General features: G+C 38.1%; 1 protein-coding gene and 1 long non-coding RNA gene across 3 annotated transcripts; both read left to right on the top strand.

The window, feature by feature from the left end:
* Positions 1-9318: 9318 nt before the first annotated feature.
* On the top strand, positions 9319-10458 carry LOC128890639 (KRAB-A domain-containing protein 2-like). The gene has a single exon (XM_054149295.1). It carries the CDS (start codon positions 9319-9321, stop codon positions 10456-10458), a length of 1140 nt encoding a protein of 379 aa, XP_054005270.1.
* Positions 10459-21524: 11066 nt separating this feature from the next.
* Positions 21525-24068, top strand: LOC128891304 (uncharacterized). 2 transcript variants are annotated; one of them, XR_008460789.1, is made up of 4 exons: positions 21525-21990; positions 22057-22257; positions 22341-22470; positions 22921-24068. It is a non-coding gene; the product is annotated as an uncharacterized LOC128891304 (long non-coding RNA). The 2 variants fall into 2 exon arrangements; XR_008460788.1 differs by having other exon boundaries at positions 21525-22257.
* Positions 24069-26392: the final 2324 nt, after the last annotated feature.

Here is a 26392-nt window from a genome sequence, read left to right on the forward strand (position 1 = left end):
TAACGGTCATTATTATGTTGACTGTCAGACCAATAGTCGACAAAATTCCTACGAGGCTAAAGTTTTGTTTCTATTGGAAATGGGGTATAACGAAATAATAAAATGCTAAATTTATTAATTAAAAGTTTTGATTTTATTATTACTATGTCACGAATAAACTGAAATCTTTGATCTACGAGAAGCTGCAAGACTAAGTAACAAACGTTATAAGAAAAAGGTAGACAGAATTTCTGTTTAGTCTCTAGTAAACTACAGGAAGGATCCTCTCAGGCACTTGAGAGGGCAGGACACATCCTAAACATTCATATATTACATATATACTTTACATATATTCTCAGTACATTTATTTTTGTAGTAAAATTAAATGTTGAATTATAGTAAATATTCCAACAGTTTCTGTACAATTAGTACTGAAATAATCTAACATTTATGGCAAAAGTTATTTTTGCAACACATGTAAAATTCATCAATCCTATCCAAATTCATTTTTTTTTCTTTAATACCTCACCTTCAAAATGATAGTATTTAATTTCTTAGAGATTTCCTTTATATCAAATAATATATTAAATTTCTATTTTATTTACATTAAATTGTATTAAATAACCTTTTCGGAGGCGGCGCAAAATTACAAATTTTTAATTCCTGCTTGAGTTGGTTTTTGGTGGGGGCGGCAATATTGAATGCTTTTAATGCATACATGTATACTATTTGAAAGGGTTTGATGTATTTTTTTCGACGGCGGCAATAAAGGGTTTCATCGATTTCATTGATTTTTAACCGACTTCGAAAAGGAGGAAGTTACTCTATTCGACATGTATTTTTTTTTTCCAAGATGCAAGAGGTTTCACTCCGATTGGTCAAGCCATCTCAAAATAATCAATAAAGATACCTAAAAATTACGGTTTTTTGTAAAAAAAAAAAAAAAAAAAAACGGGTAAGAAATGACAATCGCAGAATGTTTTGATAACGGGGCCATCGGGGAGATATGCTCTACAAGATGCAACAGGTTTCATCCCGATTGGTCAAGCCATCTCGACGTAATCGAGGTAAACATGCATTTAAAAAAAAAATACATATCGAATTGGGTAACTTCCTCCTTTTCGAAGTCTGCTAAAAAAAAAGTGTCACTCCAGATTGCTCATTATTAAGAGAGCTACGAATTTTTGAGGATAAGGCAATTTCTTACATATTTTACCGCCAAAAAGAACTAAAAAATGGATTTTCTCGTTTTGATCATTGAAATTCGTTTATCATTCTAGCAATTTGTCTTCGCGTTTATATGTGAAACAATCAGATTCATTACGATTTTAATGATATAGACAAGACCTCGTTCAATTATTGTAATGGAACGTGTTATGGTTTAAAGATTGTGCATTAGCATCAGTTTTTTTATGTATATGGTGTCTATAGATAATTAGATAGACATGCTCACGACATGTCGTAAGAGCATCTAAAGTTTTCCTCTTTGGCAATCGTATCGGAGTTTAATGAATTTCAAAGAAAATGTAGATACTGCGCCGCACTAATTCCATACCTTTACTATTAAGTTTATGTAACTATACAATTTATCCTCAAACTATACATGGAATGCAAATTGCTACAGTTTACTAAGAATTCTGCCGATTAAACTTTTATCTGATTTTACAATAATCGAGACAATCGAACATAAAATGGAAGGTATGCAATAATAACGGTAAAAAAAAACAGAAACATGATTTAATTATGAAATATAAAATGGATAATGTAATTTTATTGTTACTTTAAAATTTTCTACAATAATTATAAAATGTACTGAGGTATAATATTGTTTTGTGACACAATGTTTCTGGTAATTTAAAAAAATAAAAATTTCCTAAAGTAAAATTTTCCTATGTAAATGCGTTTCAAATATTATATTGTATAGTTATATCTTTTGCGACCTGCGGGCAAATGAATTTTCGCGCAATTGTAACAATTGTTTATTTTCCTTTTTCCAATCATTCGAGTGATTTTCAGATTCCTCGAAATGTTATATATTATTTTTAGGTATTGATAATAGCACAAATCAATAAATAACGATTATGGTGTGATTCCACAAATAAACAGCTCAGATATAGCTCTTTTATCACGTAAGGCATCGTAACAACAAATACGAAAGACAATCATTAAGTCAATCAAACTTCACGGTCGGTATACTGTTTTTTATATATGTAAAATGTACACTGTACATCTTAATTTGTTGGTTATTGTGATATAAAACAACCTTGAATATGCATCGTTATTCTGATAGTTCAAAATAAAAGAAAATGTTATTTACCACTTTAGTTTACATACATGATTGTATTTGTTTGCAATTGTAAAATAACTCAATAAAAATGTATAATATTCTAGTAGAAAACTGAAATTAAAGTGTATGCCAGCGAAGTGCGAGGTCAGAGATATGAAAATAGTCAATATGGGAATGATATTATAAATAATATAATACAATAGATATGTAGGAGTCTAAACGAAAAATAAGGCACGGGGATTCGAACCCACGATCCTCGGATCCACAGGCGACCCGCTTTACCTACGCGACCAATCCCGTACCCTACGTTTCGCGTTCTTATTTGACTCCTTATTGTTGGATAATATGGAAGGCGCGGATACTACACTCGGCCATCCTGAATTGACATTCGCCTTCGAATGTCCGTTTTCTCGGTTTTTGCGTCTCAACAGCAGTGCGCGCGCGCCCTCTTTCGCCGTTTCTCCTCTTTTTGGGAGTCCCACTCCGACAACACCTCAAAGTTGCATTCCTTGGAGTGTACTCCCTGTCTCTTTCTCTCTCGACGCCACACTGCTGCCCGCTCCACCGTCAACACGACACCGTCATTCGTTTGTCATCGTTGTTCATCGTCACCGGCCGGTCCTCTTCGGTGTAGTTGCGCCGCTGTAACCCCCCATCCCGGACGAGACCCATATGTAGGAGTCTAAACGAAAAATAAGGCACGGGGATTCGAACCCACAATCCTCGGATCCACAGTCGACCGCTTTACCTACGCAACCAATCCCGTACCCTACGTTTCGTGTTCTTATTTGACTCCTCATTGTTGGGTATGGGAAGTGCGGATACTACAGATATAATTCTAATATAATAGAATATTTAAACATATTATTATTAAACATATTATTAAACATATGTTTAATTATAATTATATGTTATAATTATACTATAATTAGTATAATTAAATATTTTAATAGCACACGACACGAAGGGTCTCGTTAAACAATTAAAAGCACGATAAGATAACTCGTGGCAGCAAACTTCACAAAACGTTCTTCAATTACTTCTAACTGTAGAGTTTGATCTGCACTGTACGAAACGCGAGATATTCGTAATCAACCTTACCGATATATTTAGTGTACTTGTGCACAGAATTTCTCATTAACAAGTACGAAGTGCTTTTCACGCTATAAATTAAATAAAAGATTTTTTTTTAAGCTCAGTATAAAGTCACGTGAAAATTGTAGAAAAGTGAGCAAGAAATAATACCAGTGATAGTAGGTTTAAAGTAGTTGTTCTGAATTAATTCTTTTATACTACGGAGCGGCTTCGTGAGTGCGTTCACGACGAAGTTTTAAAAAGCACCGCTTCTCAATCTTTTCAAAGTAATGACATAAATTATTAGTGATAATAAATTACATAGCGCGTAGTTCTTTGCAACCGCAGTGAAATTTTTAATGAAACTATACAATATTAAGGGATTTGATACTACTTACTTTGTTTGAAATTAATAAGTTTAGTTTTTTTTTTATTTTTGTTAAATATGTAGTATGCAAATAATTATAATTTAATGTAATTAACATTTACAATATTACAGTAAGCACTGTCTAAGTAAAAGGCGTCGACTCAGGTCCAGGCCATGTCTTTTAGACGAGTCAAGTCTGATCAAAATTCCCTCCAAGTTCGAGGCTTATTTGTCGTTAAAAGTGGTGGGAGTAACAATGCGTGACTTTAAAAGAGGAATTATCGCGTCTTTTACACAGATTTCATAATATTCCTCATAAAAATGTAAATCTTACTACTAGGACGAGTACAAATATTTTTTTATACATAGCGTGTTCATGTAGATTTTAGTATATTTTTCATAATTAATACATTCAACCGTAACGACAATTATGATATAAAAATAAAAAGTTAATGCATTTTATAGTAAATGGAAATATGGAAAAATCTATGAAAATGTGTATTAATGCAAAAATATATAAAATATCAAGAATAATATACATGTCATATATGTTTAGAAGATAAGACGTACTTTCATTAAAGTTTCAATTCTATTTCTGTATCTGTGAAAATATGAATTTCCATAAACATCTGCAGCCTAATGATATCAATCTCCATATAATAATTTATTCGCAACGTTTATACGATTGGACAGTTAGTCAGCTGATCTTCTAATCATTAAATATGAAACATAATTTAGATTCTAATCTTAATTACAGAAATCCAGGCATCAAAAATTCTTTATCTTTCATTTGTTATACGAAATTGTTATCTAGATAAGAATTTTACTCATGTCTGTTGCTAAGTGACGACAGAGAGTCGATCACTTGCTGGTAATTGATGGTCACGAGTAAAAGTATTTTAGCCTTGAATGTGTCTACAAAGCTACTCCTTAAAATAATAAAATATAAAATGTTCACATGTAAGGTGTAACAAGTTGTTTGCTTGGAAATTGTGAGTACTAAAATTCTTTCCCGGTATTTTATGGTCAATTACGTCCCTTCTTTGGAATAAATCGGATGCTACCATTTGATTTATCGGAAAGTATACTTGTTCGTTTCAATGATTCATCTACAATCGAATAAAATATTGGAATAGGTTTTATACCCCATAAAAAACTTCAAACTCTGGAAACTGCTTCTAACAATAAATGAATGAGGTTCTTGTCGAAAACCGAGGAATGGAGATGCGCGTAGACTATAGGCAGGGTCGTGACCTTTTGCAGGGTCGGTTCAAAAATTTTGCAGGGCTTAAATTCACATTAAAATCCTACACTTAAATTTTTCAACGAGGAATTATTTACTTACGAATGCTGTTACACATTATATATTGTTTATAAGATGAATATTAAATAATATTAATTTGATGATTTTTGTCACTCCTTTAAACTCAGTCATCGCTAATAAAAAAATGTCTTGCATCTGTTAATGATATCATCATTCCGTAAAAAGTTAATCAAAATTTTCGTAGGTCGGGAGGCCTCTCAAAACGCGGGGGCGGGTTCCAGTGAACGCGCTGAAAATGCTTTGCGCCGGCCCTGACTATAGGCTCTATATCTAGAGACGCGGTTGCGTCTCGACGCCAAGCTCATGAAAATTTATACAGCCACTCTGTAGAACGTGGCGCTACCGCTTATCTTTTACAGGAGAGATGGTCCATTCCAACCTAAATTGAAACTTCTTTCATTAATATCTCATCACGCCTGCAATATTTTCTAAATTTAAATGCATTTTTCTTAACCTGTCAGTTTGTATTGGTGACATTTGGACGCCGCAAATTGAATAATTATTTTAAAGGCTACGTGTAGTGATATTGTATCATAGAAAAATAAAAGATCCCCATAAAAAAGTACAAGAAAGTAGAAAAAGATGTGAAATCAAAATGAGCTGCCAGTACATGAAAGTCCTTTCCAGTAAAGTGCAAGGTGACACTGCATAACACAATGTAAAATTCGGTGGTTTACAACTATGCGCAGCTAAAATGCTGTATTCAACAGTGCGGATATCCAGATCCTAATGACAATTCATGTAAAGTGACTGCTCCGCACTTTAGCGGTGACATGAAGAAGCTAAATAGTGTATCAACCACAAACTGAAACTGTTTAGACATTTGCCTAGATGTCCGTGACCTGGAAGTCAAATGCTTGGCGAGGCCAGGAAAAGCATTCTCAGATCATCAATACCCATACTTTCTCTCTCGCAGACTTTCACATAATTTTTCAGTTTAAAACGCTGACAATATGAGTACATTTTCATTATTTTACATTTTAAAATAATGCTTATTCATCAAAAGCTTGACCTTGCCTGGCCGTTGTCAAAGTTTTGAACTGACTACTTTTTAAATTGAAAGTCTGTGTCTAATTATGTGAAAGTCTGCAAGAGAGAAAGTATGGGTACTGATGATCTGAGAATGCTTTGCCTGGCCACGCAAAGCATTTGACTTCCAGGCCAAGGACATCTAGGCAAATGTCTAAACTGTCTCAGTTTGTGGTTGATACACTATTTAGCTTCTTAATTTCACCGCCAAAGTGCGGAGCAGTCAGTTTACATGAGTTGTCATTAGGGTCTGAACGTCTGCACTGTTGAACACAGCAGTTTAGCTGCGCATAGTTGGAAAGCACCGAATTTTTCATTGTGTTATACAGTGTCGCCTTTGCACTTTGCTGAAAAGCACCTTCGTGTACTGCCAGCTCATTTCGATTTCACTTCTTTTTCTACTTTCTTGAATTTTTTTAGGGGGATCTTCTATTTTTCTATGATTACTCTTTAAGTCCTCCATTTTTTCATGTATTTGGCGTAATTCTTTACTTTTTTGAAGTTTTTTATGGTCTCAATGACGCACGCCGAGAAACATCGGCGCATAATTAGGTCACGCCGTGAGAATGGTTAGAAACCAGGACCAACTCAAGGGTGTACGGCGCCCCAAGCAACATCGATTGAATACCTCCCCTATAGTAACCAGATGTTTATTTTTCAGGTTTAAATTTATTCAATATCGTCATTATTTTACGCTACAACTGCATAAAATCCGCAGTTTAATTGTAACCATTGATTATTATATGTACATACAACTAGCTGATTTCGGCGAACATTGTTCCGTCTCATGTGTCAATCTCTTTTTGTGTTTAAGCCACTTTGTTGATGAAAGAAAATACTATCGTTATGAACTGCATACCACAATATAATAATATAATAATGTTAATTAACGCAACGTACTCAAAGTGTGACTGTAGTAACTATCAAATGCAAAATCACATTAAAACAATTTTTTTCGGCCAAGAAACATTTCCTACAAATGTGAGGATAATTGGTCCATTAACGTAGAAGTTAGACTCTAAAGCTAATGGAAGGTTTAAATAAATAGAAAGTTTATCTTGGATAGGCAAAGAATGAATTGTTCTACCTAATAATTTTGTGTATCTAGTGATTAATTTCAGCAATAACTACTCGATTAATGATTATAATTGCCGTGAGTGCTTTCAGTAATTAACTGCGAAAGTAATCACAAAGTAACCAATTACTGGTACCCAACACTGTTTCAAAGCCTGCACTCTAGACCAGTGCCTACTTACCCAGATAGCAACAGGGACGTCTTATGTACGTCCATAAGACGTCTTATGTACGTCCATAAGACGTCCTATGGACGTCTAGATAACGTCCAAACGTCCACTGAACGTCCTGTGAACGGCGTGGACATTCTATGTACGTCCCTGGGACGTCCGATGTGGACATTCCCAGAACGTTCTCTGTAAAATTGAGATTTAATCAAAAATTAAATTTTAATTTTATATATTTTCTTTTATTTGTTGGTAGATTTTAGTTAAATATATTTATTTCTTGTAAACTGGATTCCATGAAAACGACGAACAAAAATCTTTTAATTTTTATTTACCCTCCGGCGGGATTCGAACTGATGATTTTCGAACTACAACCGCAACTTGCTTCCTCACTTACCCATAAACGACTTTCCTAAATCGACTTATATTTTAGGCTTATATAGTGACTCGTATTAATATTCGGATACTTTTTAAAATACAATTCCTTCTTTTGAAATTGGTCTAAATGACTTGAACTTTTTTTTGAAAAGTTAGAAGAATTAATTTACTAGGTAATTCTGATTAGTTCCAAATATTACATACATATCACACATCTCATATGTACAAAAAATATTGTATTCCTAATATTGAATAAATATTTTGTTTTACTTGTTCAAACATATATTCTATTGCGAATATTAAATAATGATTGTATACCCAGATAACACAGGAACAGGAACGTCTTATGTACGTCCATGGAACGTCAAGTGCTGGACATTCCCAGAACGTTTTCTGTACGTTCTCTGTGCGTCCATGGGACGTCCGGTGCTATCTGGGATAATAATATTAATTAATTAATTAATTAATTAAGAATGTTAATAAATAATATTTATTTTGTTTAAAAAAAAGTATTTTTCCCTAAATCTAGAAAGTTCAGAGCGGTCATCCCTGGGACGTACAAAATTTAGGTCCCATGGACGTTCGTAGGACGTTCCGGCCGGACGTCCGACAACGGACGTCGGACGTTTGAACGTAAACTGGACATAAAATGGACGTGTATGGGACGTCCGGTGCTATGTGGGTATTGTTAGACTATAGTTGGGGTAGGCCATATTTGAAACCTTTAAAAACTCTTCCCCGTCGGAAGAGATAGATCGTAAGATCCCTCAAGAAGCCTGCATTGCAGACCTTCGTATCGCAGAGACGTGTTGTCACATCGCGATTCTTTCTCGACGAAAGAAAATTTATTCATCGTGCACAACTGCAGTGTACCAGTTATATGTATATTTAAAGGTACATGGCAATTTGCAATTTTCATGGCGCATTATCAAAGTTGCGGTGTTGGATAAACTGTAATCCGTGATCAGTAATCAGGATTAATGAATAATCAAACACAATTAGTTCTGGCAGATTGCACATCGCTGATCTATGATTGCAGATTCGAAATGTTGTTTATGTTTATAGATTGATGTAACAATTGCAAGTAATTATTATAGAAATAAATATAAAGTAAACATTGTCTGATTCTGACAAATTACACATTGTCAATGCGTTTACGAATGAAAAACAATTTAAATATTGTATCTAATAATTGACAAAATATTTCAAAATGAAAGTGAATATTCAGTGGTATGAAATTAAATAATAATTAGGGTTTTACCCTTCCTTAACCCTTCGACTGTGAAGGCCGTACATATTCGTCCACAGAAAGTATATGTATATGTTACCGTAAATGACCGAAATTGGAGAATGTCGACTTTCACCGGTGAATATACCAACAGATACCAAATACGTCGGTGAAAGATCGAATATTTCATTACATTGTTGTACATTCGGACCCTCTCCGGTGTGTGTCGACAATCACAGATATGCTCTGGTGGAGGTCCAAAACAGAAGAGTTAAAAAACAAGTGACTGGCTCTGTCCCGCCAAATTCTTTGTTCTGCTCGGAGTTAATTAGCTTTGTCAGTCTTATCCAAGCTTTGATAACGCGAGTAACCTTTTCTTAATTTTTTTTCCGATACCCTAATTTATACTAAATGGATACTGCAGTAAATCGTGACCTTTTTCTTGAAAAGTTAAATGCATTAATTGCGGATAAACGAGAAGACAATTGTTTTTATTTTTCTCAAGAAAAGTATTCTAAAATACTTTCTGAAGTGGTTTCTGCTAAAACTAAATGCAACACACCTTTGGATTACAAACGATTAAAACGTTTTGATGTTTTAAAAATTAATGATGAAGAAAAGTTAATTGTACCATTAAAACCAGGGGAAACGAACATACAGTATTATGTTACCAATGAAGAATTGTATAGTATACTATATGAAACTCACACCAGAATAGGCCACGGAGGAAGAACACGTATGCTTAAAGAGTTGCAAGTTAAATACAAAAATATTACATATGAAGTTGTAATGTTGTACTTAAATTTATGCAAACAGTGTCAAATGAAACACAGTGTACCTAAGAAAGGTATTGTTGTGAAGCCAATGGTTAGTTCTGAATTAAACTCAAGATGTCAAGTTGATCTGATAGATCTGCAGTCAAACAGAGATGGCGAATATAAGTTCATAATGGTGTATCAAGATCATATAACTAAGTTTGTCCAGCTACGACCTTTGAAAACTAAAAGAGGTGAAGAAGTAGCGCATCACGTTCTTTCAATATTTTTAACATTTGGTGCACCAGCAATATTGCAATCAGATAATGGCAGAGAATTTAGTAATCAAGTCATATCCGAAATATGCGCTATGTGGAAAGATGTTAAAATAGTTCATGGAAAGTCTCGTCACAGTCAAACACAAGGCTCAGTTGAAAGGGCCAATCAGGATATACAGAATATGCTAACTGCATGGATGAACGATAACGATACAAATAAATGGTCAAATGGCTTATCCTTTGTTCAATTTACCAAGAACACTACATACCACAAAGGAATACGCCAAAGTCCTTATGAAGCCATGTTTGGCGTTAAAGCAAAAAGAGGCATAGCATCGTCTTTTTTGCCTGGCGAACAAATCGCAAATATTGAAACTGAAGAACAACTCGAAGAAACTGCCAATACTTCTGAAACCGAAGAACAGCTTCTAGAAACTGTTAATGCTTATAAACGAAATTTGAGCGGTAGTCATACCGAAAACTATTGGAGTAGTTTAATGTGCGTTCGCTCTGCATGACGCGTTGTTCGTCGCCGTCTTTACGTGAACAGATTGTTATCCAATCAGAGCTCGAAACCGTTACGAGTGGGATACGCGCGAGATCGCGATCGTTTCGTGTTTTTTTTTTACTGGTCGCCTAGGCGCGTTGCACGACGGAGCTACGTCATGCTCGCTTGCACAAAAGTTTTCTCGTAATAAAGGAATCGCTATTCATTTTCATTTTTATTTTCTTCCTGTCTCCCATCCTCACAGTTCTTGCGAGTAAATTATAACAGGTTATGGGTCCAGTCACCCTAACTGCGTGAGATATTGTGAGGAGAGACAGGCGCGAGAAAAGCCGCGGTACGCAAGACACGAGGTCTGAACGGGAGCGGCCATCTTGGCAACGTTTTTTCCTCGGAGGATTGACGCGCGACCGCGAGTGAAAGTAATCGATCATGTCTGAGGCAATCTCGACACGGAACGTGACGAAATTTAATGGACAGGACTTCCAAGGCTGGAAGTTTCAAATGAAAGCTTTATTTCTGACGCATCGCATATACGACGTGGTTACTGATACGCGACAGATACCGCAAGGCGACGGCTGAGCCGATGAGCAGGCAACGTGGTCGACAGATAACGCGCGCGCGATGTTCTTGCTATCATCAGCAATGGAACCCGATCAGTTGCGATCACTGTTAATTTGTAATACGGCGAAACAAATGTGGGACACGTTGTCCAGTGTGCACGAGCAGAAATCGGCATCAAACAAGCTGATGCTCATGTCACAGTTATACGAGTATCGAATGTCTTCGGGAGACTTGATCGTAAAACACGTGGCCAATGTTCGAAACATGGCGGCACGGTTGCTCGACGTGGATAAGAAAGTGTCGGATACAACGATAATGGGTAAGGTGCTCGGTAGTTTATCTTCGAAATACGCGGCTTTTCAAACGCCATGAGACAATGCGCCGGCGGAGATGCAGACGCTTGAGAACCTGCAGGAGCGTCTGATTCGTGAGAAAATTCAGTTGGCCGTGGACGATGAAGCTCCGGGAGCTTGCGCGGCATCGAGAAAAACGAGTGCGCGTCAAAAAGGCAAGCCGAACGCGAAGGACTCGAAGAAAACGTGAAGATCGAAAGATAACGCGAAATGTTTGAAATGTCACGAGAAAGGATATTTTGCGAGAGAGTGTAGAAACAAAAGGCGGGAAAAAAGCGACAGCAGCTTGAGCGAATCGCGTGATTGTGCTTTTGTGGCGGAGAATCCGAGTGGACGTCGGTCGGTAAAAGTCAGTAAAGACGGAAGTGCGAAGCTTCTTGTCGATATTGTGAATTCTGTGCTGCGTGCGGGCAAGACAGAAATCTGGTTTACAGACAGCGGCGCGTCAAGACACATTAAGGTGAAGTCCCATGAACGTAAATTCGGGCGGCGAGCGCGAACAACGTCCACTTGAACCTGTTAACTCGTTCCGCAGGAGGGTCTGATGGACCCAGGCGAGCTGGCACAACGAACGACGAACACCTAAACGAGCACGTAATCCCGAAAAAGGCCAGGCACCATCATCGCAACGGGCGGTCGACAAGGGGATGTCATAAAGAATTGAAAATACCAACTCGACAATTTTTATCGGAACTTTGCGGAAGTAACTTCAATCGATTCCTGATGCTTCTACGATCAAAATGATATCTCACGTCGCGTGAATCGGACTATTTTTAACGAAATTATTAAAAATAGTTCGATTTACGTGACGTGAGATATCATTTTAATCGGGAGAACATCAAGAATCCAATGGCATCGCGTTCACGTTGATACGATGAAGAATAAAGAATTCGATTTTATCAAAAACTGATGAGTCCATCGCCCGTTTGACCCCAGCCCCTGAGCGAACCCAGGTAGGCGCCTACGGTCTCGGTGAAAACAAGTATTGGGGGTCTCGCTTCGAACCACTCGAAAGGGTCGATTTTTTTTTCATGGAATAGTCCCCGTGCTCGCAAGCCTAGACCATGGGCCGAGACCGAACGCTCGTAAAAAATCGACCCTTTCAAGTGGTTCCAAACCGTTTGTCGTCGCATTTAGCGACCTTTTGGACGCTAGTAGGAACGTGTTTTCCAACAAAATCCGGCATGCACGGATAATTTATTGCCCGAGCACGAGCATTACGTTCATGGGACTTCACCTTTACGAATCGACGCGATTGGTTCAGCGAATACTGCGAGTTAACCGACGGCGGCACTGTGTCTCTCGGAGATGACAAAAAGTGCAGAGTGGTCGGCGAAGGGACAATTAAAATTAAGAAGTTCGTCGATGGTGCGTGGTATCCGTCGAAGATCGAGAAAGTCCTCTACATTCCGCAAATGAAAAAGAACCTCTTCTCGGTCGGCCAGTGTACCTCGAGAGGTCGCGAAGTGTTTTTCTCGGGAAATCGAGTCGAAATTCGTGAGCGCGGGAAAGTCGTTGCTTATGACGTGAAACAGGAAAATCAAATCTTTCGAATGTTGTTTCGCGTTAAATATACCGAAGAAGTTGACGAAGCAAACGTCGCGAAAACGGGGCTTCAAGTGTGGCACGAGAGATTTAGACACGTGAACGGTACTGCGATGCGAGAGCTAGTGAAGAAAGGCCTCGTGGAAGGAGTCGAACTGCCGAAAACGGGTGACGTCTTCTGTGACACGTGTCAAATCGGGAAATCACATCGACAGTCGTTTCGAAGTGAGCGTGTGCGCGCGGTTACGAAGCCCAGCGAAGTTTTCCAAACGGATGTGTGTGGTCCAATGAAAGTCGAGTCTCAAGGAGGTGCGCGGTTTCTCCTGACTTTCAAGGACGATGCAACGAGTTTTTGACACATCTACTTTCTAAAACACAAAAGCGATGTATTCGACAAGTTTCGAGTTTTCGACAAGTTAGTGGAAAACAAATTCGGGAAAGTGATGCACGTGTTGCGATCGGACAATGGCGGAGAATTTCGAAACAAAAAGATGGACGAGTATCTCGAGTCTCGTGGTATCGAACGGGAATGTACTGCCCCGTACACGCCCGAGCAGAACGGGAAGGCAGAACGCGATAACAGGACCATCATCGAGGGTGCCAGGACGATGCTGTATGCGAAGGCGTTTCCTGAAGCTCTGTGGGCAGAAGCGTGCAACATGGCGGTTTATTTGATGAACCGCGCCGGATCATCGAGTGTCAAGAATGGAGCGATATCGTACGAAGGATGGATGAGAATCAAACCGAATCTGAAGCAACTGCGCATCTTTGGCTCCGAAGCATTCGTTAACGTGCCGAAGCAGCAAACGACGAAGTTCGATGCTCGACCGCGAAGAACGATTCTCGTAGGATCTACGAGTCTACGATCCATAATTGAAGAAAGTATCGGTCTCGAGAAATGTGGTGTTTCGCGAGAAAATCTGTAAAATAACATTGCCGGTAAACGATGACGCGTGTGACGGAATAGTGCTGTCGAAACTGAAACAAGAAGTTGTCAAGGAACGAGAAGTTACCGAGAAACGAGAGACTGTCGAGGAACGAGACGCGAACGAAGAGCGAAAAGACGACGAAATCGACGATGTTTTTCTGCCAGCTGTCGAAGAAGTGGCGGAAGCGAGACCAGAATTGGTTGTTCGAGCACCGCGCATCGAACCAGAGCGTAATCTGAGAGATCGCGGATCAATACGAAGACCGAGTCGTTACGAGAGCAACATCGTCAAGTATGACGTTCCAACGACGTATGAAGAGGCGATGAGAAGCGAGGATTCATCGAAATGGATTGGTGCAATCAAAACGGAGCTCGAAGCACATAACGAGAACGAGACGTGGTCTCTGGTCGAGAGGCGACCGGAGGTGAAGATTATCGACTCCAAATGGGTCTTTCGCATCAAGAGAGACACCACGGGAAACGTTTGTCAGTACAAAGCTTGACTTTATGCTCGTGGATTCACGCAACGTAAAGGCGTGGATTTCACCGAAACGTTTGCGCCTGTCGTACGCTACGACTCAGTGCGGGTGCTACTCGCTTTTGTTGCTGAGAAGAACTACGAGTTGGCGCAGTTCGACGTACAAACGGCATTTCTGTACGGCAAGCTGGATGAAGAAATCTTCATGGAGATCCCGGAGGGTCTCAGCGTCGAAAGAAATCCTTATACGGTTTGAAGCAAGTGCCGCGCTGCTGGAACCGCGAGTTTGGTTCGTTTCTCCGAGAGTACAAGTTTCGCGAAACCGAGGCAGATCACTGCATTTTTGCCGGCGAAGTAAACGGGTCGAAAGTGTATTTAGCGTTGTATGTCGACGACGGTCTGATTTCCGCGGAATCAAACGATGTTCTCGAGCGCGTGCTGATGTATCTTGGAAAATCATTTAAAATCACGATTGGCGACTCGAGTCTATTTGTCAGTATGCAAATTGAGCGAAACCGGGATGAGAGATCAGTTTTTGTACACCAGAGTGCGTACGCGAGTCGTATGGTAGAAAAGTTCGGTATGAGTGACGAGAAATTACTGAGCGTGCCAGCCGATCCGCACGTGGCGCTAGAACCAGTATTAAAAGGAGAAGAAAAGCTGTAAAAGTTCCGTTCAGGGAAGTCGTCAGATCACTAATGTTTTTAACCGACTTTGAAAAGGAGGAGGTTACTCAATTCGACATGTATTTTTTTCTTTTTTTTTCTTTTAAATGTCTGTTCACCGATTATGCCGAGATTGCTTGACCAATCAAAATGAAACCTCTTGCATCTTGTAAAGCATGTTCCCCCGGTGATCTTGCTATCAAGACTTTTTACGATTTGTCATTTTTTACCCGTCTTTTTAGCAAAAAACCGTGATTTTTAGGTATGCTTGCCCATTACGTCGAGATGGCTTGAGGAATCGGAGTGAAACCTCTTGCATGTTAGCGTCGGTGCGAATGTAAGGGTGATACACGTGCGAGGGTCATCGTACCCTCGGACGTCGACTTTACTTTTCAGGGGTCTCGAGATGCCGACGACGGAGACCTATGTCTGTCATTGGCTGAGGATCGGTGGTAACCGATAGCTAAGCGGATGTTATGGTTAAAGCTATAAATATCTCGATACACCTCTTTTGGCGGTAGCCAACAGAGTGCCCCATGGCCGATGACCTGACGTCATGGTGCTGCGTGGCACGTGTAAAGAGATAAGGGTGTTCTAGGAGGATCTGGCCACGGAGTGGGGAAGATGACATACCTTCTGGTAAGAGGACCATGATCGACCCCATGGCACTTATTCCAGAACCTTGAGAGAACACGCGTCACGAGAAAATTAAATACTTTATATATATCTAACATCAGAAGTGGGATACGTATAACGATACCTTGCTAAATCACGCTCACAATGACTGACGAGTCGAATCAAACTTCCGCGTCTTCTCTCGAAGATCTGTTTCGGCGTTTTATAGAAACTGTCGCGAGTGGATCTGCGTCTTCCGTGGTGCCCGCGAACCCGGAGTGTTTAGTGGAGGCTTTGCCGGAGTTTAGTGGTATTGATATTGGTGAAGACGCTACAAGGTGGTGCAATTTAGTTGAGACTATCACCGAAAAACTTTCGGCTATTCAACGATTGAGTCTCGCTACCCATGCTCTAGCTGGACCCGCTAAAAAGTGGTATAGGGAATGAGAAGGCAATCCGCGAACCTGGCGAAAATTCCGCGAGGATCTGTTCCGTGTTCGTGTCCGAGGACCGTCTTTGTGAACATTTGACGCGCGCGGTGACATATAATAGCGATTCCGCAAATTCGTACATTGAATATGCGCGCAATAAATTAAAGTATTATGGACAAACACAAGTAGCATTTAAGCCGTCTGAGTTAATTAGTTTAGTGATTGGACACGTTATGGACGCAAATGTGCGACAATTTTTGATGAATGTCTGTTATACTACCACTGCTGAGTTACTTAGTGGAATGGGCAATTTCGTGAAAGTGCCGAAAAAGGACACTGAGCGTGTTCACGATCGAGCTTAAGAACGCGGAGGACGAGTGCGAGACTACAAGAGACGCTCAAGTGACCATGTGGTGTCGGCGCGACCGCAAAATTTTTCCCGAAAACGGTGTTATGAGTGTGACAAAACGGGACACTTAGAAAGGGAGTGCCCGAAAAAAATGAAAATTCGGGAAACGGTGAAAAGGCCTTCAACTGGCCCTGTGTGTGCCTTCTGTTACAAGCGGGGGCACGAAGAGAACCAGTGTTGGGCAAAACAACGTACAACCCAGCTTGACTCAGCTCGAAAGAAAGCGAATGCCGATTCGAAAAAATTAGAGGCGAATGCAGCACGCATCAGAGAACTTGGGTTGACCCCCATATTATTCCTAGATCTGATGGTGTCAACTTTTTTGGATTCGGACGCGGAGTGCTCGATGATTCGTGAGAAGATCGCGAAGCAGGCAAACTGCAAGGTTTTGCCGCATTTTACGAATATTCGCGGTCTCGGGGTCGGCCGCGTAACTGTCATCGGTCGCACTGCCGTAACCATTCAAACCGAAGATGCAGCTGCCGAGATTGATTTTCTGGTGGTTCCCGATTCCTCCATGACGTAGATGAGGGAGAAGAGGCCACTACACTATCCGTCGGAGCCGGTAGCCGAGGGAAAGAAGGAACCTGCACCGAGATGCAACATCGTCGAGAACCTGCCACTTGAGATCAGTCGGCCGCTTGGAACCCTATTAGACAAGTACAAACAAATGGTTGCGGAAGGGTATCAACTTCGAAGTGTAAGTACTGGAGAAAAAATTGTATTGAAAGAGGATAAAACGGTAAGATACCAGCCTTATCGCATATCATTCTCGCAACGAGCGGAAGTACGTAAAATTATAGACGAACTGTTAAGAAGCGGTATTATACGCGAGAGTGTTTCGCCGTTCGCGAGTCCTATTATTTTAGTTTCAAAGGCGGATGGCAGTATCCGAATGTGTGTTGATTATCGCAGGTTAAATAAAATAACGATTAAAGATAGATATCCGTTGACTCTAATAGACGATCAACTAGACCGACTGGGACGAGGGCGATATTTCACCACGCTGGATATGCCATTCGGGCTTGCCAATGCTCCTGCGGTTTTTCAGCGCGCGATAAATGGAGCCTTGGGGAACCTCAGGTTCACCGTAGCAATTTTTTATTTGGACGATATTATAATACCGTCAGCAACGATAGAGGAAGGGCTAAGGAATTTAGAGTCCGCGTTACACGCGTTAGACGTTGCTGGTTTTTCTTTAAACGTAAAGAAATGTAAATTTTTCCAGACGACGATTGAGTATTTAGGCCGTGAAGTATCCGCAGAAGGTATCCGCCCGGGAATGCGAAAAGTTAAGGCATTATTAGAATCGCCTATTCCCACAGATGTAAGGAGAGTTAGGCAATTCATGGGATCGCGAGTTATTTCAGAAAATTTATTCCCGAATTCGCAGTACGAACGGCATGCATAACGAAATTAACGAAGAATGATGTTCCGTGGTCGTGGGGTAAAGAGCAGAATGAGGCATGGCAATATGTGTTAGACCATCTCACAACTCAGCCATTATTAACAATCTTTGATCCAAGTAGAGAAACCGAGTTACATACAGATGCCAGTTTGATCGGTTATGGAGGAATTTTATTTCAGAGGGTAGACAAAGAATTGCGTGTCGTTTTCTATTTTAGTCGCAGGACAACGAGTGACGAATCAAAGTACCATTCGTATGAATTAGAGACTCTTGCGATTGTGAACGCGTTAAAATGTTTCCGTGTATACTTGTTAGGAATCAAGTTTAAAATCATCACAGACTGCAATGCCGTTAAAGCCATACAAAATAAAAGGGATTTATTGCCGCGGATAGCTCGTTGGTGGGTGTTCCTTCAGGATTATACCTTCGATCTTGAGTATAGAAAGGGAAAACTCGTAGAGCACGTCGATTATATAAGAAGAAACCCGCCTAAAAATTATCGAGTGAACGTCATTTGCGAGGGCCCCTGGTTATCAATCGCGCAGAAAAACGACGAGGAAACGAAAGAGATTACCCAAAGGATTGAAGCTAACGAAACCATTGCTTTTGACTTCGAATTAAGGGACGGAATATTGTGCCGTAAAATACTCAGGGACATCGGTCGAATAATTTACAGAAGTTTTGTACCGAAAGGCAGTCGGTTAGGCTTGTTACGGCTATACCACGACGAGAATTGTCACGTGGGCTTTGAAAAAACATTTGAACGAATCGCACTGAAATATTGGATTCCGAAAATGCGCGGATTTATTCGTAAATACTTGGATCATTGTATTGTCTGTGTGGTGTGCAAACGACAGTCCGGACCGAAACAAGGCAAATTATATTCAATACCGAAGAGGCCCATCCCTTTTGACACAATTCATTGTGATTGTGTCGGCCCATTTACAAAAACGAAAAATGGGTATGAACACATCCTAGTAATAGTTGATGCCTTTACGAAATATGTACAGCTTGTTCCGCTTAAACCCTTATCCGGGTCTGAAACATTACAGGTATTTAAAGAGCGGTTGGTATTATTTGGTACACCTCGCATGGTTATTATGGACCGAGGAACAAATTTCACTTTCAAATCATTAGAGCAATTTATTAAAAGCCAGGGAGTTGAATCCCTGCCGCCTCTACCAAAGCTAACCGGAATTAAAAATGTTGTACATCTGCGCCGCCTCCGAAAAATGTGCATTGCATTTAATATAATGTATTGAATAATTTAACCAAATTCATCAAACGACGGTGAATAACAATGAAGTTTAAATAGAAATTATTTCACTTTTCACTGCATTTTTCCATACTTTTAAGCAATTGTATCTAGAGCTAGTGCGTATTCATATACATTAACTAGAAATTATTTCATGCTTTTCACTGCACCTTTTTCGAAATCGGTTAAATTTTGTTCAAAAAAATTATTTTATTAGCAATAGTCTCGCGTTCGGATAAAGCTTTCGCGGTAAACTCAGTGAGCAGGTTCCTAAACAATCACAGTATTAACCACTGACGAGCTGTAAAACGTATTTTGGCGTATCTCTCAGGAACAGTCGAGCATGGTATCGAGAATCGCGGCGGTGGAAGCGTGCTCACCGGCTATTCGGATCCCGATTACACAGGAGACGTGGAAACACGTAGGTCGACGACCGGATACGTGTTTCAGCTCGCAGGTGGTCCGGTAACGTGGGCTAGTAAAAAATTAGTCACACTAACAAGGGAACATATCCAACTGTCACACTCCGATTTTTATCAAATTTACAGGGTAGGTAGTTCTCAAAAAAATATTTGACATCTATTTTTTTTTATCTGCAATCGTCTATGTTGAAGGGGTGAAAACAGCCCCTAAAGTTAGGGGTGAAAACCATGTTTTTTTAAATATCTCGAAAACTAGAGAAACTAGGACAAAATTTTTTTTTTCAAAATATGCGCTTTTGAGTGGGTGATTTATGTAAATAAAATAATTTCCTGAAAATAAGATAGCTAATTAAAAATATGTTATTCTAGATATAGGCTGCAATAGTGAAAGTCAATGAAAAAATGTGTAAAACATAAATGTTCTTTACACCAGGAACATTTAAGTGCCACAACGTTTTCACAATGAATACATATCATAGATATTTTTAATTAGCTATCTTATTTTCAGGAAATTATTTTATTAACGACGTAGAAACATCACAACAAAATCAACTCTTTTCAGAGCTACCATATATTTTAAACGAGAAACATTCCTGTTTGGAGCATTCAAAAAATTAAGTTATTATGATTTTAAATGTTTTTTATTTTTCCACAGTAAATAATAGAATAATTAAAGTATGAAAATGTTTAAACTAACAAAAAAAAAATAACAACTTCCAGAAAACGAACACAGGACAGCGTTAACCATAGGCCAACGCTTTAACCGCTTGACCACGCCGTTCACTTAAGAAATGTGGTGAAGTTACGGGTACACATGCTACGCAACGTGCACATACAATTAATACCTTGAAAATTAACTTTTGATTTTGTTTTTCGCTAGAGGATAACGACATTCATATTGAATAAAACCCTAATTGATTTATTTACTTCGGTTCATTTGAACGGTAGAAATCAAGTCAACCAGCGGTTAATGTGATCATTGCAGCGTCACGATCAATGAGCTGTAATATTAATATTTTTCGATAAATCTTTCCATAAAAATTTATACATCATAGTAAAATAATACTAGAGACGTGGGTACAATTTCAAATTAAAATCTCGCATACTTTATGAGAGAAAAAATGATAAAGATGCCACATTTTCGGCGCGGAAGTAGGAATGCCCAATTTAATATAATTATTGTTATATGGTGAAAATCAAAATTTCCAAAAACATGTATCCTTAATTATACCCTGTAGTTTACACATATAAATTTTCATGAATGAGAAACAATATTTAGTAACATAAATTAACAAAAAAAAAAACATTTTTTCAAAAATAAATTGTTTAAATAAACAAATAAACAATTTCTTCTGGCATACATAAATCACCCATTCAAAAGTGCATATTTTGAAAAAAAAAATTTTGTCCTAGCTCCTCTAGTTTTCGAGATATTTAAAAAAACATGGTTTTCACCCCTAACTTTAGGAGCTGTTTTCACCTCTTCAACATAGACGATTGCAGATAAAAAAAAATAGATGTCAAATATTTTTTTGAGAACTACCTACCCTGTAAATTTGATAAAAATCGGAGTGTGACAGTTGGATATGTTCCCTTGTAAGTACGACCGAAGCAGAGTACGTTGCTGCATCGGTGACATCACGAGAAGCAGTATAGCTTAGAAGATTGTTATCGGATATCAGATGTTCATGTGTGAGTGCCACTGTGATATTGGTGGCAATCAAAGCGCCATCAGGCTAGTCAGGAACCCAGAGTTCCACAAACGCACAAGACACATGGACATTCGATATCATTATATACGCGAAAAGGTCGAAGAAAATGTGTTAAAAGTCGAGTATGTTCGAACAGAACAGCAAAAGGCCGATATTTTCACAAAGGCTCTACCGCGAGAAATATTCTGTATGAACGCGCATAAACGGTGGAAGTATTGGAATAGTTTAATGTGCGTTCGCCCTGCTTGGCGCGTTGTTCGTCGCCGTCTTTACGCGAACAGATTGTTATCCAATCAGAGCTCGAAACCGTTACGAGTGCCTAGGCGCGTTGCACGACGGAGCTACGTCATGCTCGCTTGCACAAAAGTTTTCTCGTAATAAAGGAATCGCTATTCATTTTCATTTTTATTTCCTTCCTATCTCCCATCCTCACAGTTCTTGCGAGTAAATTATAACAAAAACCATATTCCAAAGAAAAATATTGAAGAGGACCTACAATCTACAACGTCTTCACATCAAATTCTGACTGAAAAACACGAGTTGATTTCTACAAAAAGAGCGGCCGCGAAAGAAAATCTTTTACTGCAAGCAACAAAAATGTTACGAGCCTCACAAAAACAATTTCCTCCTGCTCAAATTGGTGATAATGTACGAATGCAAGTTCCTGATGTCGACCGTTGTCGTACAGATAACCGAAATGTGTTAGCGGTTGTTGTTGGAATAGAAGACTCCCACTTCTATAAACTCTCAAATAAAAATGGTACCCTCAACCAGCTTTACACACGTAATCAGTTCGTAATTTGTAAAGAAAAGTTACTTTCCATAGATGAGATTTCTTTTCAAGAAATGTCGCTGAGAGAAGCAGCTGCAGCTAATTCAAGAAGCGGGGGACAAGGCTATAGACGCTGTCATTGCAAAAGGAAGTGTTCCACAAATAAATGCAGTTGTAAAAGCAAGGAACTCTTGTACAATTCAAAGTGTTATAATAGTTTAAGTTGTTGCAATAAATAAGATTTGAATCACATAAGTAAGTAATTTTTTTATTACTATTATTTTCTTTTCTCATGTAGAATGTAGCGTGTATTTTAAATTCTTGGTCATTCCTTTCAGAAAGAGGGGCGAAAAAGTTACGTCACTCTTGTGACGTTTTATAGCGACTGAATTACGGAGAAGAAAATATAGATCTCCAACATGTTCAACATTCACCATTAGTGCATGGTGAATGTCAACATTTACCGGTGTAAGTCAGAAATAAGGGTATTTAGCAAATATTTCGACATACACCAAGCGACTATGTGAATGTTGACATTCACCGGTGAAAGTCGACATTCTCCAGATTTCGGTGTTCACTGTAACATATACATACATGGTACTTCTCATGTTCGGGAATATTACTTCCTTAAAAAACATTGAAATAACAATCTGAATCTTCGAGATCCAATTAAAATTTACATCGCCGATGCAATTAAACATTTATAATGCATACAGTAACATTCAATGTTCGCTTAAATTAAAACATTAATCGTGAGAAATTTTTCTATATTATGATATCTATTGATTAGAACAACTAAAAACTAATTTCTGACAATAGTTAATAGTTATAGTGAATATAATCTTTGCTGTAATATTAATGTATCGCGAATTAAACGTCAAACGATTATTGTTCATTCTTCTCCTTTTTTTTCTACAGGTGTACGAGATCCTCCCAGGTCTCCGAGAGGCGATTTTTGAGTCTTCACGGATCTTTGGATTGATATGGATCTCGCGATGACGCATGCGTGTCTTTGGCCATTCGTCAATTTTTATTTTTGACTAATACTATTATTTTTCTGATTTTTGTAACTAGGTATTTCATCAAACGAAACTACCCTTTATAATAGTTTAAATTCAATAACCTACACTTTACAATAGTTTAGATAATACTTAAAATATTTTCTTGTATTTCCAAAAGTAAAAGGATTATTTAGGTGTTTTATTTCAAATGGAATATTGTTTATAACGCTCTTTTCCATTAAATTAATTCAGAATAATTAAATTATTCTTTTTCAAGAACGATATTAAGATACGCCGCTTGAAATCAGTAAAGAGCCGTCTATTCAAAAAACCGTCAAGGCATAATGAACAATACAAATATTGACTAATCAACAGGTCGACGGCATTGAAGTATTCTCAGAACGTATTATTATCGTCTCAATTGCGTTCAACTTTCTATAACGCGTCCAATAAATAGAAATAGAATTAGTATATTACATCGTTACTAATAGGAAATGTTCTTCTACATTCAATTATTGAAAATTGAATGTTTATTCTACATTGTTATTGTACTCGTTAATATCTATCTCAATCTAGAGACGCGGTAGCGTCTCGACGCCAAGTACATGAAAAATTATACGCCACCGTGTATACTGGCGCTGGCGCTGGCGCTACCACGTATCTTTTACTCGTAAAACTGCGATTCCAACCTAACCCGAAACTTGTGTCACTAATATCTCATCACGCCTGCTGTATTTTCTAAATCCAAAGGCATTTTTCTAATGTAAATCGCATATAAGCTTTCTAATGAAACCAAAATCAATAAAATCGGTCTATGTACAACTGAGATATCGTAATACCATGTCATGAATCGGTCAGAAATTGTAGATTTTTTTTCTGATTCTGATTCTTATTCTTTTCGTCAACACTTACAAGGAGAGTGCAAGACCTTCAACTCACCAATTTCATTGAAACTTTGTACACTTATAGATTTCGCTCCCCTGATTACGAATATATAACATTATAGAGGCAGACACTCAATAGTTTTGGAGATATTTGTAATTAAAGTTTTATTATTACCTTGATCTACAAGTTTGGTTGCAGCAATCGATAGCACCGGTAGAGTACCAGACTCGTACGCCGCTGACCGGGGTTCGAATCCTTCCTGGTAAAAGTTTTTTTTTTTCTGATTAATTTTTCTTTTGTTGGGCTCATACTATGTATCCCCCACAGAATCTTCGTGCGTTATTTCTTTGCTTCGTCGAACTTCTCGTCTTACGTTTATGGTGACTGTTTATATTATTGTTAGAGCCGATCAGGCGGCTTGTACGCATTGAAATGAATTCTTTTCGATTACTTTATAATATATTATCTATTTTTTCATTTAATTTTGTTTTTCTGGCGCGTTGGGCGGAGAATTAATATTTTTATTATATTGTTTACCATTTTTAATGTTCGTGTATGAAAATGAATTAATTAGAACGAAAACAAAAAAACTTTTACCAGGAAGGATACGAAAACCCGGTCAGCGGCGTACGAGTCTGGTACTCTACCGTTGCGCCACCGTTACAGTTGACGATTGCTGCAACTAAACTCGTACATCAAGGTAATAATAAAACTTTAATTACAAATATCTCAAAAACTATCGAATGTCTGCCCCTATAATGGTATATACTCGTAATCAAGGGAACGAAATTTATAAATGTACAAAGTTTCAATAAAATTGGTGAGTTGAAGGTCTTGCACTCTCCTTGTTAGCCAATAGGAGCTAAGTCCATTCATCGATTCGTCGACTCTCGGAATCAGTCGGCAAGGCTCGTCGTCGGAATTGTAATATGGCTGTCACTCATGCCGCTCGTTCATTTCTAACCTGTAACTGTCAGTTTGGATTTGTGACATTTGGTTTCTTGCAACAAGACTTTCTGACATGCATTGTGCGTACTTTTGAAAACTTAAAGGACTGAAACTGGAATTATAATACAATAAATTGTGCGTTACCAATAGTGGATCTCTTTGTACATTTTCTCACTTTATTTATTAATATTTAAATTTGTTACAAGATTTTCTGCCACGCATTGTGAATACTTGTGAACTTTATTCTAATACAATACATTGTGCGTTACACATAGTGGATCTCTTTCTTTATTTCTCATTTCATGTTTAACATTTCAATTTCTAGCAACAAGACATTTTGCGATGCGTTGTGTGTACTTTGGAAACATAAAAGACTGAAACTGGTATTATAATATAACAAATTGTGCGTTATTCATATGACATTAATTTTATTTGTAAATAACACATACAAACCGTATTTTACTTGCAAATTAATGTAGAGCTTAAAATAAAAATACATTTGTTTTTTATTATAGTAAACGTAGAGTCTACAATATACATAATGTGTCTGAAGCCAGATATAGGAAAGAGACCAGCTTCAGTTCTTTAAGTTTCCAAAAGTATATAAAATGCATGGCAGGATGTCTCACTGCAAGAAATTTAAATGTTAAAGATGAAGCGAGAAATGAAAAAAGAAATCAAGTATTTGTAACGCATAATTTATTGTATTAGAATAATATAAAAAAGAGAGGTCAGATTTATTTCCTTAAATCCTCAAAAGTACGCACGACACATGACAGAGAGTCTTGTTGCAGGAAATTTAAATGTTACTGATAAAATGATTACAATAATATAGAAAATGGGAGATCAGATTGAATCCGTTAAGGTTTTAGAAGTACGCAGAACGCGTGGCAGAAAATCTTGTTGCAAGAAATTCGAATGTGAAAGATAAAGCGAGAAATGAAAGAGAAATCCACTATTTGTAACGCACAATTAATCGTATTGCAATATCAGTTTCAGTCGTTAGAATTTTCAAAAGTACATGCAATGCATGGCAGAAAGTTTTGTTGCAAGAAATTTAAATAATGAGAAAATGAACAGAGATCCACTATTTGTAACACATAATTTATTGTATTACAATAACATAGAAAAAGAGAGCTCAGACTTAGTCCTTTAATTTCTCAAAAGTACCTATGACACATGACAGAAAGTCTTGTTGCACTTAAATGTTACTGATAAAGTGATTACATTTTTTCTTTAATAAATTTCTTGCAATGAGACTTCCTGCAATGCGTTCCGCTTACTTTTCAAACCTTAAAGGATTCAAGCTGATCTCGCATTTTTTATTATTTGAAGTCATTCACTATAGAAATTATTTATGTAAAAATAAGTGAGATCCCCATAAAAAACTTAAAAGAAGTAAAAAAATTACGCCAAGTACATGAAAAAGTGGAGGACTTAAAGAGTAATCATAGAAAAATAGAAGATCCTCCTAAAAAAATTCAAGAAAGTAGAAAAAGAAGTGAAATCGAAATGAGCAGCCAGTACATGAAGGTCCTTTCCAATAAACTGCAAGG

This window comes from Hylaeus anthracinus, unplaced genomic scaffold (assembly GCF_026225885.1).
Source record: "Hylaeus anthracinus isolate JK02 unplaced genomic scaffold, UHH_iyHylAnth1.0_haploid 12001, whole genome shotgun sequence".
Classification (NCBI taxonomy): Eukaryota; Metazoa; Arthropoda; class Insecta; order Hymenoptera; family Colletidae; genus Hylaeus; species Hylaeus anthracinus.

Coding starts and splice junctions, on each gene's coding strand:
- LOC128890639 (XM_054149295.1), top strand. CDS start 9,319: ATGGATACTGCAGTAAATCGTGACCTTTTTCTTGAAAAGTTAAATGCA.